The following is an 18,693-nucleotide window of genomic DNA, read 5'->3' as shown; positions in this document are numbered from 1 at the left end:
TGAAATCAACCACTATAACTACAGCCTAAAAAAAAAAATTCAACAATCAGTAACCCAGAGCAAATTCTCAACTACGACCTTCCAAAATCTAATGGCATACCTGGTTATTAAGGTGATCACAAGAGGAACCAAATTTGTAATAGTGATTAAAAGAAAACAGAAAAAAAAAAAATATGGGTGTGATTGTTTAGGTGTTTACACTGTCAGCCTTGTTTTGTATAGCATATCTGATGTTTTTATTGACTCTGGTCCTAACTAGCAATAATTATTTATTAACATATGTTATTGATCGAATAAATGGATTACTTGGTCTGGACCAATGGCATTAAACCAACTGGCATAAAATGAGCCACTCCTAACTTAATTAGTTTAGATCCTGCAATGTTTAAGCCTTTTTAGAATTAAACTAGCACAATAGTTAAAACAACAGAATGCAGTCAAACGTGTTCCAACTACTGCAACGGGAAAAAAAGCCTGAAATGTCAAGTGTTGATCTTTATTTTGAACCAAACTACCATGCACATGAAAGATGCACAATATAGCTACAGGGTTATAATAACCGCCATATAAAAAACAAAAAACAATTTTAAGTATGAAAAAAGCACTGATTATTATTCAAGAAAATTGATGTAGTTTTTCTTAACTACTATCACACAAAAATACACATTAAGCTTTGTGCATTGACAAATTAACATGGCAAATACAACAAAGCATTATACAAAATCTTAAAACATGTTTTTGAAAGAGTGCTTCCAAACTGACATCCTGGTAAAGTCTTGAAGGACAAACCACAACAGATTTGTAAGCACATAAGCCTCTTAGATGCTCACTGAATGTCAACAGCAGTAGCCCATGGTGCTAAGCGTACATATCCTCACGGTCAGCGTTGTAGATCTCACCCTCCTGAAGCGAGGCAAAGTTGAGGAAGTGAGAGGGCCGGTGAACCTCGTGATAAAACTCTTTCGGGTTCGACAGCTGCAGCTCGTATTTCATATTGGGGTCATGTCGAACACCTAGGATTTAAAAAATAAATAAAATAAATAAGTGAAATAATTGATAAATAAGCAGATAATTTATGTCCCATCGAAAAAGGACCACTATGCTTTAACCAAGTGGGCATATTTTTTTTTAGCTTTTTAATGCTGTGCTCACCCATGAAATTGTAATTCCAGGACACTTGGCCAGGAACCATGAAGAAGCCAAGAAAACGATCAGACAGCAGCATCTGAACTCTTTCATAGTGAGATGGCAGGTAACCCTTGGGGTTGTTGCCTTTATCTGTGTTCTGCCTGCCCCACTCATATCCACTAGGAGTCAGCTTATAAGCAGTCAACGTACAAGATCCTGGAGTGAAACTACACAAAAAGAGAACAAAAATCAATAGCTTTATTTACATGTAATCCAAATGCCTGCTCAATCAAAATTCACATATAAAGAACATAAAAGTACAGGACGAGTTAATTGAAATGCTATTTGTGAATTGCCACTAATGCAATTTGTCTGTGTACCTGCAGGTAATAATGATGGTCTTCTCGCCATCCCAGGATGGATTATCGGCCATGACTTTAGCATGTGTGGTGACATCCTGAGGTGACAGCTGAGGCGATTCATTTGGCTGGGTGTGGATCCAACCAAGCGGCTCCATTTCCTACAGGAGAACATGATAAAAAAAAAATTTATATTGGAGAAACGTATCTGCTGAATCAACAGAATATACTTATTATAACTTCCTATGATGCTTAACTCAAGAAAAGAGGCAGACCTTGAGATATTCATGCTGTGGCAGCTGACCGGGCAGGTGAACAGTTTGATGGGTGCCCCATTGTGGCACCATAACAATGCAGCGAATTTCTTTCACTTGTGGGTTATCTGGAGGACTTGTGCCATACAGATAACCGGCAATCTAGAGGAAACAAACAAAAAAAATCAATTAAAAATGTAAACACAATAAAACAGTAAAGTAAATGGCTGTGAAACTGCAGAAGTTTGACTCACTTGAGCACGCAAGTCAGAGATGCAGATGAACTTCTTTAGCACGTTCTTAGGCAGAATGTATGTGTAACCAGTTTCTTTAATGTCATCAGAAGACACATAGATGTGGTTGGTACGTAAGTGCAAGTTGGCTGCAGAGATCGCCCTATAAATGAAAGAGAAGTGTATACAGTACACCAGCATAAATGTATGGGACATGCATTTCTTCACAGAAAAAATTTTAATATCTATGAATTGTATGACATAAATCGACCATAAATAAAAAAAATAAAAAGGTCATGTCCTACCTGACTCTCCATTCAGTCTTTGAAGAAAAGGTTTGGGTCTCATAGTTGCTGGTGGTTGAGGTAATTATTTCATCACCGTGTTTGTTAACGGTGCGAGTCTGTGTGGCCGTTAGCTGCGATTGCTCTTTAGTCTGCTTTTCAATCTCAGCAATCTGCTGCCTCTGCTGAGATGGAGCAGAGATCTCCATACCCAAGATGATATCCCTGATCTCAGACTGTGTCAGAGAAGCCACATTCACACTGGGGGAAAAAAATAAAACAAGTGCACAGTTTAATAATATAAACACTCAGTTTTTAAATTAAACCATTTCCAAATGAAAATAATTCTTTCCCCCAAAAAGACCAATTAAGGTCTTATTTACAGTAGGAGCTTACTTACTTGTTCTTTTTACCATAGTCAGCCAAAATGAGATCTTTAAGCTGCACTTCCACCTTGATCCACTCTTCATCAGTCAAAGTGGGCCAGATGTGATGTGGCTCAGTGATGGTAGTTTTGTCGGGCTTCAGGATCACCTTTGCACGATCGTTGTTTACATGGAGGGCTCTCAGGATCAAGATGAGACGTGAGAAGGCCTACAAAGAAATGGGACATCGTTTAAAGCAATGCAATATGCATCACTAATCTTTTTTTTTTTTATGTTCCTGTCAAATCAGAAAAAGAAAAAAAAAAATGCTTACAGTGTAAGAAGAAATGGTCTTCAGCCAGTCATCATACAAATTAAACAGGACCATCTGTGGCTCAGTGGCCTTTAGAATGAGGTCCCCGAACTTCTCCACCTTTAGACAGGCCTGGAAGGGCAACTGTAGCTCGGAGCCTTTGATGACAATGTTGGGGAAATCCAGCAAGTGGACCTAAAAAATGAGAGAAAATGTAAAAGTAAATAGATGCGCATACAGTATTATCCTACAGTATCCAGCAATCAACCTCTGAAGTGAGCTTACCTCAAGAGGATCCAACATTCCCTTTCTGGTCACAATGATCTGCTTGGGCTGCTCTTCAACAGGCAGTGATCGAATAAGAGCAGCCACTTCCTCAGCAGTTTTCCACTTGGCCAGCTATAAAGAAATGTTCAACTTAGAGCAGAATGGTTCATTTAATTTAAACAAAGAATGCTACTGACACAAATAACAAATCCTACCTGTCCCAGACGTTTCTGTCCAGCCCACACAGATGTGTGAATGATCTTTAAGAAAAGTTGCCCAGTTCTTGGATTAAAGATGAAAATTGCCCCATTGATGGGTTTTGTTGTCAAGTTGCCCTCAAAGGTCTACAATGGAATAACAATAATGTTAAGAATACACACAAATGTTTACTTACGAGACAAATGTACACTGCTATAAAAACAACCCTCAAAAGCAAGTGCTTGGGAGGTTACTGACTTGCCTTGTGGATTGTGACTCGATACACATTGGTGTCATCCACAAACCAAATGATCTGATTGGAGAAGAGTTCTCCATAATTCTGTGAGGACAGGTAAGGCTCAGTGGGCTCAGAGGAGTAGAGTTGCAGACCCTTGCGGATTCGTTCCCTCAGCACGTACAAGGCAGGGTTGGCCTTCATGATCTTTGCCATGGCCTGCTGGATCAGAGGCTTGCTGCCAGGGAACCAGTTTCCATACGCACTGCATGGAAAAACCAGATCAAATTTCCATTAGCATAACATGTTTAAAATAATAAACAGCCTTGCAAGTAATCTCAATAAAACACTGACCTGTGCAGATTGTATGCCAGATCAATGGCAATGAGCACCCCTGTGGGGGATGGGTAGATACTCATGTTATCTGTGGTGTAGTCCAAAAACTTGGCCCTCGCATATCTCTCAATGTCATGGGAGTCATAATCTCCCCATCTGAGCTGAATGTCAATCCAGTACTTCTGAGTGGTGGTGCTGTCCATAACATCCCTGTTAAAAGCAAAGACAAGCCAAGTTACACACTGTAAGAAACCAAAATCTTTTTAATTCAGCCCAGCAGAGTTAAAGGACATACTTGGAATCAGCCAGGAGTGATGGTCTGGAGACGTTCCACTTGTAGGATGCAAAAAGCAGAATGTCCGCACAAGAGGAGTTCATCTTATAAGACTTCCTAGGATGGATGGTTTCCTTCTGGACAGTTTCAATCTCCAGAGCATCCAGTTCTTGGTCAAACACCTTCACATGACAGATATAAGCCTCAATGAAGTGTGGAATAACCATGCAAATGAAGCAGCACCCTGATCTCATGGTATAAAGAATCAAATTAAATCTTTAAAACACTCCAAACCTGGCACAGATCCATGACAATGCTCTCATGAATCTTCTGCCACAAGTGAGCTCTGAAGATCTGGATCAAGGAGATTTTGAGGGTGGGAATTTTGCCATGCATGAAGATTCCAGTGAGATCCAACTGCACCTGGAAGCCCACGTATACCTGAAGAAGAGGAAACCCCCACAAAAAATTAGCAATAGCTATAGAGAGAGAAGAGGAGAACAATAACTATAAGGCATTAAGCATACATTTGCTCTGTTGATCGTGGGAGACCACCACAATGTGAATCGTCGATTGGGGATCTGGTTTAGACCAGATCTCTGTGCATTGGTCAGCTTCTTCCATTTCATGGACTCCTCAAAACCACTGGCCTTTTCCCTATGGAGAATAAATAAATGATTGAAAACCATGCTGACAAGCTCAGCAAAGTTCCCAAATGGGACAATCTTCATAGGACAGGCAGTGACACTTACCAGAACAGACCCTCCCAGGTGGGAAAGTATGTACCCTTGAACAGTGTGTGCTCCAAAATTCCTTCCACCCCACCTAGTGCTTGAATCATGTCTGTGCGGTAGTTGTTCAAATTCCACAGTTTACCATCGTGTCTCTGGTGAGTCCACCAGAACGGATTTTGCTTAAGCACCTGAGAAGACATCATACCAACAGGTTTTTAAATTTGTTTAGAAAAATACACAAACATTTTAAATACATATGAAAATTAAATTAAATATTTTTTTTAACCTGATACTGCTTGAAGTCTGTTCTGACTCTCCAGCCCTTATCATAGGCCAACGTGTGTCTGTCTTTCTGGAACAGGGTGTTGATACGAGGAATACCTCTGTCCCAAGAATCCTCCAAATCTTCAAGAGTCAAACGCCTAACACAAAATTTTATATGAAATATAGCAAAACATAGTAATATTTATTTAATATACATTTATTTTTTGTGAGAATATCGTACCTGTTCTGGGCAATGGCCTCCTGCCTCTTGAGAGCATACTCAGCCCAGACTCTCTGAGAGTCAATAAACTCACTCTCCCATGGCTGGATGTAGCGATACAGATTGGGAATCAGCTGATCCTCCTCATGACTCATACCAGACCGGAAGTGAGTGATGCCTACATCAGTCTGTTTGGACCACCTGGTATTGAACAAAAATGCATTCTCATGATCCAATTTTACAACAGTTTTTACTCTGAATGCAGTTTATTTTGGTCTGGGTGTGAATGATGACCTGCGGATCAGAACAAATCTTCAATGTACAAAAATTACCTCAGGTCTGACTGAGGGATGAGCACATGACCCATAGAAAGCATGCCCAGACCTCCTAACTCTTTGGGGGTGTAGAAGACGACAGGAGGAAAACGGCTAGGCATTTTGGAGTTCAGACCAATCTTGATACGGGTCTGGATCTTATTTTCACATTTAACCAAAAGGTCAAGCAACTCCTGAGTGTTAACCACAGCCTCACGGAAATAAGTCATCAGACCAATCAGAGCAGTATTCCATTTGTTCACAATCTAAAAAAAAAAAAATTAATTTACTACTATGCATGTTTATTAAAGATATAGTAATTGTGACAGAAAAAAATTCTTCCTCCCATTTCATACCTTGGTAAATGTAGTGGATCCAGAAGCCATGAGAATCTGACGCACTCGGTTATGGAACCTCTGCATCGATTCATCATCCACTCGCAGGAAGCACTGTGCAGTCCTTTCTTTCGTCACCTGCAGACAAATAAATAGATATCAGTTTAACAACATTAAATAAAATTTTAAGATTACAATTATTACAATTAGCATTTTAGTGCACTGACTTCATTCTGCAGGTTCCACACGCCATCCTTGTGGGTGAACTCCTCATAACTGGTACGGCATTTGGGCAGGATTCGGCACTCAAAGCCACACATGTTGAAGAGCAGGTTAGGGTTGTCTTTACTGTATACTGACACAAAGCTGTTCTCCCACTGAATGGTGGTCACAGAGCGAGGAAGGCGATTCTTAATGTCCCAGAATACAGCTCGGCCCCTTGACAAATCACAAGAAAAATGATTAGAACATTTGTACATACATAAAAACACAAATTTAAGAAACTGTATTACAAGGAAGGTTAATGTGTTCACGCTCACAGGTTAACATCATGCTTCATCAGCCTCATTCTTGCATCTCTGGGCCAGCACTTCTTATTGTTGTAGCCTACAATGTTCTCGTTGTTGGGATCAGGGTGTTCAGTAAGGTAGCGCTGGATCAGATCCCTGGCCTCATCAGCAGAAAACCTGAAAGAAGAAACATACTTGAGTCAATATATATTTAATTAGATAAAAAAAAGTTTGATATCAGTTCATTACTAAAAATCACTTCAGAAACAAACCTAAAACTGTGCAATAAATACAGGAACCAATAAGATTCAAATCATATTTACTTATATCATACTTATTCATATACATATATACACAAGATATGCACAACAATTTGTGCTTTATGCAATTTTCTAAGCCACTGTGCATATAGTTATAACTATGTTACACAATTTTAAAGACATTCATTGAATATTTTTTTGTGGGTGATGCTAACCTGAAAAACATGTGAATGCGGTCTATGTATCTGCAGTACAAGCGAATGGGGTGGGCACTCTCTGTAGCACTGTCTTGGAAGCTGAGGAAATCATTGGGCATCTGTGGAGGTCCAGCCATCTCACTGGCACGATGAAGACCCAGAACAAGCAGATCCATCACCAGCCCATAGTACTGCACAACGAAGGAGGCAAACTGCAGGCCTCTGATGATGCCGTATGAGTTGGTGTGGTTCATGTCCTAAAGCAGGGTAAGAACAAGCTAATCACACATGGTTGAAAACAATGATGCTTGTGTTCAGTAAAGAATTTACATTACAATTTGAATCAGTCAATGATTACACTTTGACTTTAACTGACCTGCATAATAATTATATTCTGTCATTAACAAAGTCCACATCTATGAAAATTGTTTCTATATAACATGCATTTACATATAGTAATGATTTTACCCCAGAAATGTTTCAGAAACGTCTTTTACAAAGAAAGCTCTATTAACACCCACAGGAGCTCTGATAGAGACTACCACAAAAATCAAGAGAGTCTGTTTCATGACCTAGTTAACTACTCATATGGAATACTTATAGATGCATTTTTCAAAATTGCAAACTGAATAAAAAAAGTTTTTGTAGGTGGCAGACCTTGTAGTTGATGACCACATTGTTCTTTGCGGTCATGTAATCGGCAATGTTGTGGTCGACTATCAGACGCAGAAGCCTGTTAAGCAGGGTCAAGTCAATCTTTTCGTACATCTTCTCATAGCGTGACTCCAGCATGACATTACACTCTCCCTCTGTGGTCTCCCACACATCTTGCAGGTTATTGATTCCTGGAAGAAAATTTGAACAATCACTTGAAATTCCATGATAATGTGTGCATCTGATCAACACTTGCCTTTGACCATGTGCAACAACAAAAAGCATTATTATCCCTTACCTTGGCACCACTTGTAGACCAGCAGTGGAGGCGGCTCTGTGTCTGCAGGTTTGATCCATGGTGGGAAAAGCCTGCGCTTGTCAGCCTCATACCACAAATACTGGTCCAGGTAAGCATCTGTGATCTTCTCCAGAGGCTCCACATCATACACAGGTACTAAGTGACTGTACAGGTCCATAAACTCAATGCCCACCTGGAGAAATTAGAAAAGAAAAAAAAAACAATGTAGGACGAAAAAAAACAAAAGAGGCCAAGAGGCTGGTTACCAGCTCAGTGCTACACTTATACACGTTTACATATTCACCTCTTTGAATGCTCTCTGAGTGAGGAGATGACGCTTGATCCTGGACAGAGCCTCGTGGGGATTGTCGTATGCCTGCTCAATCAGGCCCAACTCTTCTCTTTGGGACTGATTCAACCTCGATTTCACACTAATACACAACAAAAAAGTTAGAAGGCACTCTATAGAACATCGAATCATTCCTAAATTAATCAATCTGTGTTCTGCACTGTTTGGGTGTCTTTTTGGAAGAGACTGCACTGACCTGTAAGCTTCTTTGAGTCTCTCAAGAGCCAGGATAAGCAACTTGGTGTCATGCTTGTATGAAAGAGGGGGGAAAGGAATTGGAGAGAAGCGTCTACTCTCCAGCCAGTGCACTGTGGTGGTGTAGATAGCCACTGCCTCTTCAGCAGTGATGTACGGTCCATCCTGCGGCAGACCAAATCAGGAATTATACAGCTGATAAATGTATTAATTTCTTATGGACATGCTCCATTATGCATGAAATAGCACAACTAAAACTATACCTTTAGGTAGTTGTGTTGTCGCTCCTGCTCAGCTTTCAGGTAGAGTCGTGTGAGGCGGCCGAGGTTTTTCTTGCAGACAGTTTTGTCCACAGTTGCTCCTCGCCTGATTCGCTCTCTGTTGTAATGTGCTGTGTTGGTCCACCAGTCAGCTTTGGCCTTGACATATCTCAAGATCATGTTTTCAATGGGTGTGGGAAGCCCTGGAACCTGTAAAATAATGACATTAAAACCTAAATGCATGATGGAATTATTAATGTTTTGCATATATATATATATATATATATATATATATATATATATATATATATATATATATATATATATATATATTATATATAAATAAATGGATACCATCGAAGATGAGTAAAACTTGTAATATATTGTTCAAAAGAATATATACCTTCCAGGGAATGTTGGCCTTCCAGCACCTCCAGGATTCACTAAGATGCTGTAGAATTGTCCTGGCCTTGTTCTGTTTGATTCCCTCAGGCATCATGTCCAAGATGTCATGCATCACAGCTGCTCTCAGCTCCAAGTCAAAGTGAGACTCCACACGCTGTTTAGTCACAGTTTTTGCAACTCCCTTAGAGTGCCGACCTGAACAAAAAAAACAGGACAGTAATTTACTACATAATTTTCTTCACCAACAAAATCCTTATGGTACATTCTTAAACAATTTTAGAAAGAAACTAAGATAACACTTCCTGCAGACAAAATTTGTTTACCTTCAAACTGCCTGGCCAACAGGTTGCCAAGCCATCTCTCCAGGAGAGGAGTGATGCCCCTCATGAAGAAGAGCCACACTCTCCATCCTGGAGCCCAGAATCCACAGCCTGGACCCTTTCCAACTGGACCCTAATAAAAACATAAACTGACATTTAATCCTGAAAAAATATATTAATGTGCCACGTATATAGAACCACACTTACTGTGTTGAAGCGATAGTAAATTAGATGTTTCAAGTCCTTGCACATCCTGATCTGCCTCATCAGCTTGTACTTGTAGCGATACATGCCAGTCAGTTGACCAACATGGGCAAAGATATACTGCAGTCCATCTGCCAACTACAGAGAAAGGCAAAGAAAAACATTTCATATGACCAAAGCATTGTCTTAATACAACAGAGTACTATAGGTAATCTGAGATTAGTATTAGTATAGGTTTGTTTTTGTAATAAGTAGTACCTGGAATGCATCAACATTCCCCAGTCTGTACTGCACATGACTATCCACAACCAGTTTGCTCAGACGCAGAACCTCACGGCACAAGTGGAACGCATTCCCGAAACGGGACTTTTTACGCTCCTGAAATGATATAGTGCTTGATATTAGCAAAAATATATAAACAAAATTAATATGTACATCAAACCCAAAATCTACTTACTTTTGTGGTGAGGGTTTTCACTGGCTTCAAGTTGAAGTTGTAATCCAAGTGCAGGTAGTTGAGGTTCTTTCTGTGAATCAGCAGGTTCAGCATGTTGTATCCCTGTCGGCAAACCTGGAGTCCCACCTCCACCCAGTCCAGCTTTGTGGATTGAAAGAATTTGGTGGACTTGAAGGAACGGAAAAGGTACCTGTAGACAGACAAAAGAGTAAAAAATAGCATATTTTAAAGGCATTGTGCTTCTCTTCTGTGGAGGAACACTACAATAGAATAAGAAAATTACCCACCGCTTCTTCTGTGCTTTAGGGGGTCTGTGTTTCAGTGCATTAAGCACATAGTACTTCAGAAGCTTCTGATAGGAAACACGTACTTTTACAGGTTGTCCCGCAGGGCAATGCTCACGGTACCTAAAAGAAAAAAAGAAAAAAAGTAAATAAATAAAAATAAAATAAACACCTCATTAGACAAGACTGGAAAAAAACTATTATACCGCTGAACTCCAGGTTGAACTTCAAAAGCTTACCAGTTCTTGATGAGAGGAACATCAATAGCACGACGAGTTCTCCCTGACCGCAAGTTGAACGGACGAGGTGCCCACAATAAAGCAATTCCATTAGCAGTGTTGTCAGTATACAGGGGTGTCTCTTTGAGGAAAGGCTCCACGTACTCAGGAAGTTCAAATTCCTCGTCATCATCAGGCAGTGGCTCCTGGCTCTGAGGACAACAAGCAACATATTCTAAATTAAGAGCTTTATTCATTTTATGCAAGACAACCATTTCAAAAATAAAAATAGGAAGCAATAAATATATAAATAAATAGTTTTTTCTTATCCTAAAGAATTAATATCATTGTACAAGACAAATTCGCTGTATGCAAAAGTTAAACCAAAATTCTAACAGGTTGCTTACTTTAACCGAGTGCCGGTGAGAGATGGGATTGATGAGTGGGTCAAAGTAAAATGCTGGCAAATCGGGATCCTCTGTCTTGATGAACACCACATTAGGTGTGTGGTACCTGGGAATGAATCAATCATTATGGATTTGCTTCAGCTATTTTGTTATACCACGTGTGACAATCAAAATGTAAAAATGGAACATACCATGTAAGGTGCACGTGATGGGGAAGATTGTTGTACAAGTATGGGAAAGCAATCTTGTATTCGGTCCTAATAGGTTGTCTGATGATGATCTTATTGATGTCATTAAACTCATTCCAGTCTTCATCCCTGTAATAATACAAAGCAAATGGGGTTACTTTTTTAATGCTTACCAAGTAAACTTCGTTTCATCATTATTCAGGATGATACATTTATAAAAGCACATACTGTAGATTGAGGTCTCTGACTAGGGGTTCAAATTTGGGTCCTCCAGGGATGGCCATGTTCAATGCCTTTGAAGTGAAAAAGGCTTTCAGGTCAAACAGGTAAAAGTAGTTACGATCCACCAAATCAGTAAGCAACTGATTAGCCAAACGATACAAAGTAGACATCATTGGCAGACTGAACTGCCAACGTCTGTATGTAGTTCCATTGACATACCTGTAAGAGAAAATGGGGAAAAATGGCAATAAGGCAGGGCATACTCAAGTACTGACCTTTTATAATTGTCCCTTTACTCACTTTGTTGTATCCTTCAGTGGCTGATGCTCATAAAACCACTCTGCCACCGAGCTGTCCTCCTCAGGGTCCAGCTCCATTTGGATGGCCTCCAGAGGCTCCACATCAAGAATATTATCTGCATAATCCAAAGGAGGCTCTTCATCATCAAAGGGAGGGAAACGCATGCGCTTGAAGTGCCGTCTGTCTCTTTTCTCACGTCGCATCATGATCCACATCGCACTACGAATAAAGAGCAGTTTTTGTTACAAGACTTCAGGATTTAGCATCTCTTTCCCAACTTAGAAAATGCACAATACAAAAAACGTTTATTAAAAGAAATTTCTCACCCCCATTGTGCGATGTAGACAGGCTCAATGACCCAGGGAATTTCATTAACAAAGGAAATAGCTCCTGTGATGTGATAAAGCACAGGTACATCTCGGATCTGCTCCCATGGCATAGGCATGTTTTCCAACAGTTTGAGAACTGCATGAGGCATGTATTTCAGAGCCCTAGAGGGAAAACAGTCAAACCATTACAAATTGTGTAGCTTCCAGGCAGTTCAATTCTGTTGGACACTGATGAAGAACTGGATAAGGATCTTAATAGTGGGTGGGCATGTCTTTATAAAAGTTTATAGCATGTGAAAGTACTAGGAGTCTTCCCTTCGTCTATTTAACCTTTATCATTTTGTAGCCTCACCACAGCTGCACACCATTTCCTGATATTTTATGCACATTATAAACAAACATTGAAACTGCAGACATGCTTTAGATAACATTTGGCATAAGGAAAATTACATAAAATTAAAAAGAAAATGTTTTGTATTAAACTTCAATATCATGAACAATTAATCGTACTATAGCAAAAAAGTTAACTAAAGTAGCTTGAACAATTCCCCTATTGGATCAATAAAGTACTCTGATTCAGATGATTGAATTTAGCCAGGTGCTTTCTTTAGAATTGTGTCAATGTATCCTGATTTACCCAAGGTACACTCTCTTGTCATGACGGAACTTCCTGTTGGTCATGTCTCCATGGTCCCTGATAATTTTGCGCACATGTTCAGGGGGCATGTCCTCCTTCTGAGCATCCACAAAACCGAATTTCCTTTTCTCCGAATAGCGCTTCGCCTGCAGCTGTTGCCATTTGCGGGCTATGATTAAAAAATAATAAAACAGCACCAGTCTTAGAATTAAACATGAACCAAAACACAATTCTGTATAGATCTGAAGCAAATGATGCACCTTTTTCTTGCAGTTTCTCCTCGGTCATGTAATCAGGAACAGGAGCAGGAGGAGGAACGCCTGGTGGCATCCCACCTGGGACTCCTCTGTAAGGAAATGCAGCTGCCATGGCAGCGTCTGTGGAACAGTAAAAAAAAGAAGAAATGAGTGGCATTTGGCTCCTTTCTTTCCTCAGCAGTGCATCATGTTATATAATGAATCAGTGTGCAGATTTGAAAGCAGCCTATGAGCGGGCAGCGTTAGCTAGAATCAAAAGTTTTACTTGATGAATGAAAAGAGTAATTAAATCAACATTTAATATTAATTACATAGTAAAGACGAGATCGTGGACTATATGTTATCCAAATGAACGACGATTCACCTTTTAACTAGCAATAAATAGCATCGACTTACGAATTAAAATTGGCTCCGAAATATCAGGGCTTCCCTATCATATTTTAATAGCAAAGAAATACACACAACGGATAACCATTAAACAAAAAAATCTATTTTAACTATTCGACTATTATACCTGTGGGACGGATAATATGAGCTAGCACAATACCATGTCGTACGGTGTTCAACAATGCTAGCTTAGCCTAGCTTAGCTTAACTTAACTTAGCAGCTCACTCCCACTGCACAGCACACCAAACCAAATACCAACTATTGCGTGTTGAAAATATAAAATAAAATAAACCTCTTTAATACCACTAAAAAAAATCTTACTTTATTTAAAACCAGTTTCTCTCCACTTCGGCCGGCTCTCTACAGCTTCCTGCTAGGCTCTGCAGAATGGCGCACAAGGTAAACGACACTACACGTTGTGCGCAAATAGCCACGATTCAGCAGCGTTCAGTACGCAAAGTCTAAGCGCAGCGCGCATACAACTGCGCAGGAAGCGGATCGACAACGTACAACAATCTTCCGGGTTTTACACCGGAAGTGGACGTTTTGGTTCTTTTTTCCCGGGTTTAAAAGCTCAAGTCGAAATCATATTGACGTTATATAAAAGTGTTACACACACTGACATATACATTTGTGTCAGAAAAATTGAGCTTCAAATAAATATGCTTATAAATAATATATATTAAAGTAGTGGGAACCACACAGATCCTCATTGTATGACAAAAAGACACTATGTGATGAAAATACACGAACATAGATGCAAAAAGCCTTGCATGGATTTAATTATAGATTTAATATAACTATGTATATTAAAATAGCTTTTAAAAATGTATATACTTATAATAAATTTGCAATACATTTAAAAATCATATTTATGTTAAAAGTAATTTAAATAAGTAAAAGTACTTTAAAATATTGTTTATAAACAACATACTTGTAATATATTTGCAATGGTTTTTGTTATAATGCATTGTATTATATTATATTTAGGTTTAAATGGAAATCAGGGGTTATATGAAACCTGCACTTGCTCTAATGTTATTGTAAGCAATAGCTTATACAGTCTAAGATGAATAACCCTTAAACGTCTTATTTAATAATGAAAAACGAATAAAATAATTGCAAAGTGCCTTTTTTTTATGAGACTTATGGAAGGAGTCTCTAGCGTCAGCAGTTTTCCACCTTTGGAGGTATTTGATCTTATTACCTACATGAAAATAAAAAGGCTGGTGAGGTAACCATAAACGTAAGAGATATGAGAAATTTGTCTCACAAACATATTAGAGTATTAAATGTAACTATAAATGGTTTTTAAAAAAAACGACGTGCCATTCACTAATGAAGTTATTACTTTTCGACAAATTAAAGTCATCGCGTCACACCTATAACAAGACATCCATCCTTTTTCATTATACTATACAATGCTGTATTATATTGTGATGTTTCACATTTTATATTGTTATTTTATATGTTATATGTTATATGTTATGTTATGTTATGTTATGTTATGTTATGTTATGTTATGTTATTATTGAAGCCAGTGTCTATGAGCAAGGCACTCATGTTTAAAGTACAATGTAGACTCAATGTACATACAAGCAAATTTGATCATGCTGATTGTTTTATTATTATTATTATTATTATTATTATTATTATTATTATTATTATTATTATTATTTAAATCAGTAAAAAGGAAAACACCATAGAACATGTGGTAAACAATTTACAAAAATGTGGGACTGAACATATTATGCTCATATTTAACTGTTAAAGATGTGTACATGTACAAAAAAAATGGATACAGTAGATATAAAAGGCAGTTTTAAAAGTATTTGTTTTGTGATAGCTTTTTTATAGACTCAATATTATTTTTTTTGTATATGCTAAATTCAATACTAAATTTTATGCATTAAATTGAGTTGTATATTATGTACATATTCAATCAATATTATTGGTTGTATTGTAAATAGTTTGTTTAAGTAAAATGGGTGCATCTGGTAGATACATATCGAGCTCGAGAATGCAGTCAGCATTGTTGTTGGTAATGTGTGTATCAGGGTGGGGGGTTTTAGAGCAAAAATTTGTGTAGGGAGTGCAGGGTTAAAAGTGGGCTGAATGATTCACCCAGTTAACATCTATTGTGTGGAGACTGTTATGTAACACATAATTACATTATCTGATCTGATATAAAACAATATTCTAGGCACACCAGCACCATCTGGTCTAAGTCTGGCTCACATATTACAAAAACTGAACAGAGATTTTCCCTCGGGCTTTCAATCAAATAATCATCAAGTCTCCAATTCAAAACCACGGCACATTCTTTCCTGTGGAACATGTACTAAAGTCTGCAAAGAATGCAGTATATAATTTTAGCAGTAAATACAATAGCAGTAGAACTGTGCCTTTTATGGCAAATATAAGCATTCAGAATGACTTATTTACTCAATGCTTACAGTCACTGCTGTGTTGCTGTGCATGTACCAGTGCTATGATGTATAATATCTTTGTTTTGCCCTTCATCTTTCATCGGCTGACACAACTTTACAGCTGGCAGGTTTACAAACAGGATGCCATTCCCTTAAGTGTTCATGTCAGGTCATACAATGCAGCCTAATTGAATTAGGAGCAACAAATAAGGTCACTATGGTCACTATGAGATACTGAAAATCAGATACTGATGTAGAGTGAGAAGGCCTCTATGCGTTTTTAATTCATCCCAAATGTGTTCAATAAGGTTGAGGTCAGAGCTTTATAGCAGGGCAGTCAAGATCTTTCACTTCAAACCGTGTAAACCCTATGCTCCTCATTGAGCTGGATTTGTGCACATGCTAATTGTCATGTTGGAACAGGTTTGGCCTCCTACTGTAGATTAATTGACAGGAAAATGTATAACGGCTGCATCCAAAACCATCCTATACATTTGTATGTCTCCAACTTTGTGGTAACATTTTGGAAAAAAACACATACAGGTATGGCTGGAAAAGTCTGGGGTCCCAATACTTATGTCCATGTATTGTATTTATGGCTAAAAATTATTTTTTGTTTTTGGCGAATGTCAATATTTTTGGGAAAATACCCAGGAGGAATATGTCACAATTGGGGCTGATGGAAACTGATAGAAACAATGAAGTAGAAAAGATAAATGAGGTATAGCAAACTGGCATGTTTGTCTTACATGTTTTTTCTTTAATCGAATAACAATTTCATATCTGTGTTATGGCTATGATGGATTGAAAATTTGCTCTGAATTTTAGAAGGAATAATTGATATCTGTGTGCGTAAACATAGTAGGCATGTGAAAGGAAAACGAGTGGAAGGGGGAAAGGGCAGGAAGCACACTCACTGCACTTTTCCTGCTAAAGATACAGTGGGTGACCTGTCAAAGTCAACAGATGGTATTTTTTGTCTTCCGTTTCAACTGTGAGCACTATTTAAAAATGTGCCTTCCAGATATTTAAATACTTCCAGCAGGTTCTAAACAGTCACTACCTTTACTCATAACCTTGGTACAAGCTGATTAAAGGAAGGTTAAGATTTAGATGAATGGACAAAGAACCCCAAGTTTATCCAAAAAAGAATGAAGTTGTAAAGTGTCATTTTGCATATGTTGTGTGTTAAATAATACACTAACATTATCTGTGTTTCTGTCAAGTCTAACGCTGGCATTGAGAGCCACCCTGTCTGCTGTTTCCTGTTGATGCCCAGGAATCATTAATGTCTCAGCTGTGTCACAGTTCATAGGATGTGTGTCTCTCATTTCCTATTTTAATCCAGCTTATATTTTACTGACACACCTATCACTGACAATTATAGATACCACCATGACCAGCTGAATAGCTACATGTACACACACACAAGCATAGATTGAGATATAATTTGTTTCATCCTCTGCAACTACAACTGTTAAATTATTTTCATCATAAGACACTAACTGAGGTTTCAAATTTTCTAGACGTCACAGTATGTATAATTTATTAGTGTTTGGATGAATATAATAAGAGCCGTCTAATCGCTATCACTGGGTGTAACATGCTCCTCAGGAACAAACAGGAATGTCTGTGTCAACAGCATGCCAGAGTCAGGCTGAAGGTCAGCATGGATGTTTATTTGAAAACATTAACACCCCACCGTCACAAAAGGCTACAATATCTTATCAACTGTTCATTCTTCCCTTAAAGTTTTTTCTTAGACTGTTTTTGGGGACTTGTATTGGGTAATATATTTATTAGGCTGTTTGACTGAATTGAGCAGGATTAATACCAATAATTTTATAATCTAAAAAACCAAATAATATCTTTGAATTAATGGGTTCCATCCCAGACTACTTTCTACAAAAAATACCTATATAAATTTTAAAAGCTGCCCAGCATATGTATGGTAAATACAAAGTACCTTCCTCTCATGTTAATCTGGGAATGTTAAGGACAGGATGCTGGAGCCTAGAGGAAGCTCTGGCGGCAAACCTAAGGCGTCCAAAGCAGCTCAGCCAGCAGGAACATTAATTATACAGCAGGGCAGGCTTTGGGAAGAGTCCCGGACATCCCACCATATCTTTCTTGCCACGCCATATATAAAGGAAATTCACAGTGGCTCTCTCACTGCTCCAGGTGACCCTACAACACTGCCTGTCGCTTACATTTGCGTTCACCTCTACACTGTGTAAATTTAATGAAGCTGGCTTTAGAAAATAGCTTTGTACTCTTTTTCCACCATTCCCTTCATCCACAGAGGAACATTAGTGCTGTGTGTGCAAGACGTCTCTGACGGAGTTGTACAGAGTTAGACAGACAACATGATGGAGCTGAAGATTCAGCTGGTTCCAACAGGAGAGATCATCTTGTCTCCTGGGAAGAATGGAGAGAGCTACTGTAACTGCTGCACCAAGGTACAAGCATTATGTTATTTCTTTTAAAGGCTCATATAAATAAAGGCTGATAAATATTGTAGTTGATGTGCTTGCTCGGCTGCGATATAAACCACAGTAGAATTTTCCACATCAGGGACTAAAGGTTAATTACTTCTGACTTCTGGGATATCAATTATATTCTATCACCTGTAACCCAACACGCTGTACAGAATCTTCAAGACATTAACAATACAGTAAAAAGACAATTGTTATTCAGACTTGTATGTGTGCTGTTATGAAAATATGCGTCTTTTTTGTTTTCTTTTGACCTCAAAATCACTAGAAATTTTCAGCAACAATTCAAGATTTCTGAAAAACAGATCTGCCACTTCA

At 38.5% G+C, this 18,693-nt stretch overlaps 2 protein-coding genes across 2 annotated transcripts in view; one reads left to right on the top strand and one right to left on the bottom strand.

Annotated features, from left to right (window-relative positions):
* Window positions 1–482: 482 nt before the first annotated feature.
* prpf8 (pre-mRNA processing factor 8) lies at window positions 483–13,926 on the bottom strand. The gene is made up of 43 exons (XM_046862591.1): window positions 13,773–13,926; window positions 13,067–13,183; window positions 12,807–12,975; window positions 12,167–12,331; window positions 11,841–12,059; window positions 11,547–11,759; window positions 11,322–11,447; window positions 11,131–11,236; window positions 10,745–10,935; window positions 10,509–10,628; window positions 10,222–10,411; window positions 10,023–10,142; window positions 9,768–9,902; window positions 9,564–9,693; window positions 9,239–9,435; window positions 8,839–9,045; window positions 8,577–8,740; window positions 8,336–8,462; window positions 8,032–8,224; window positions 7,737–7,924; window positions 7,098–7,336; window positions 6,653–6,799; window positions 6,341–6,551; window positions 6,135–6,251; window positions 5,797–6,044; window positions 5,486–5,665; window positions 5,267–5,402; window positions 4,999–5,168; window positions 4,774–4,903; window positions 4,541–4,687; window positions 4,268–4,428; window positions 3,991–4,182; window positions 3,664–3,901; window positions 3,419–3,547; window positions 3,222–3,335; window positions 2,958–3,131; window positions 2,659–2,852; window positions 2,280–2,519; window positions 1,996–2,137; window positions 1,763–1,903; window positions 1,509–1,648; window positions 1,153–1,355; window positions 483–1,013 (listed from the first exon to the last, which is right to left on the bottom strand). The coding sequence occupies exons 2-43, from the start codon at window positions 13,173–13,175 to the stop codon at window positions 859–861; spliced, it is 7,017 nt and encodes a 2,338-aa protein (XP_046718547.1). The 5' UTR covers window positions 13,176–13,183; window positions 13,773–13,926; the 3' UTR covers window positions 483–858.
* Window positions 13,927–18,042: 4,116 nt separating this feature from the next.
* Window positions 18,043–18,693, top strand: part of myo1cb (myosin Ic, paralog b) — a 41,798-nt gene continuing 41,147 nt past the window's right edge. Inside the window, exon 1 of the mRNA XM_046862736.1 lies at window positions 18,043–18,339. Coding sequence (XP_046718692.1) covers window positions 18,247–18,339 — 93 coding nt within the window. The 5' untranslated portion in view covers window positions 18,043–18,246. The remainder of the gene's footprint in view (window positions 18,340–18,693) is intronic.

Source organism: Silurus meridionalis, chromosome 12, assembly GCF_014805685.1.
Source record: "Silurus meridionalis isolate SWU-2019-XX chromosome 12, ASM1480568v1, whole genome shotgun sequence".
Taxonomy (NCBI): Eukaryota; Metazoa; Chordata; class Actinopteri; order Siluriformes; family Siluridae; genus Silurus; species Silurus meridionalis.
This window is presented reverse-complemented; position numbering and strand designations above follow the sequence as displayed.

Coding starts and splice junctions, on each gene's coding strand:
- prpf8 (XM_046862591.1), bottom strand. CDS start 13,175: ATGGCAGCTGCATTTCCTTACAGAGGAGTCCCAGGTGGGATGCCACCA. Junction 11,760..11,840: donor CCACTGAAGGATACAACAAA/GTGAGTAAAGGG, acceptor TTTCTCTTACAG/GTATGTCAATGGAACTACAT. Junction 3,902..3,990: donor CTGGCATACAATCTGCACAG/GTCAGTGTTTTA, acceptor TTTTCCATGCAG/TGCGTATGGAAACTGGTTCC.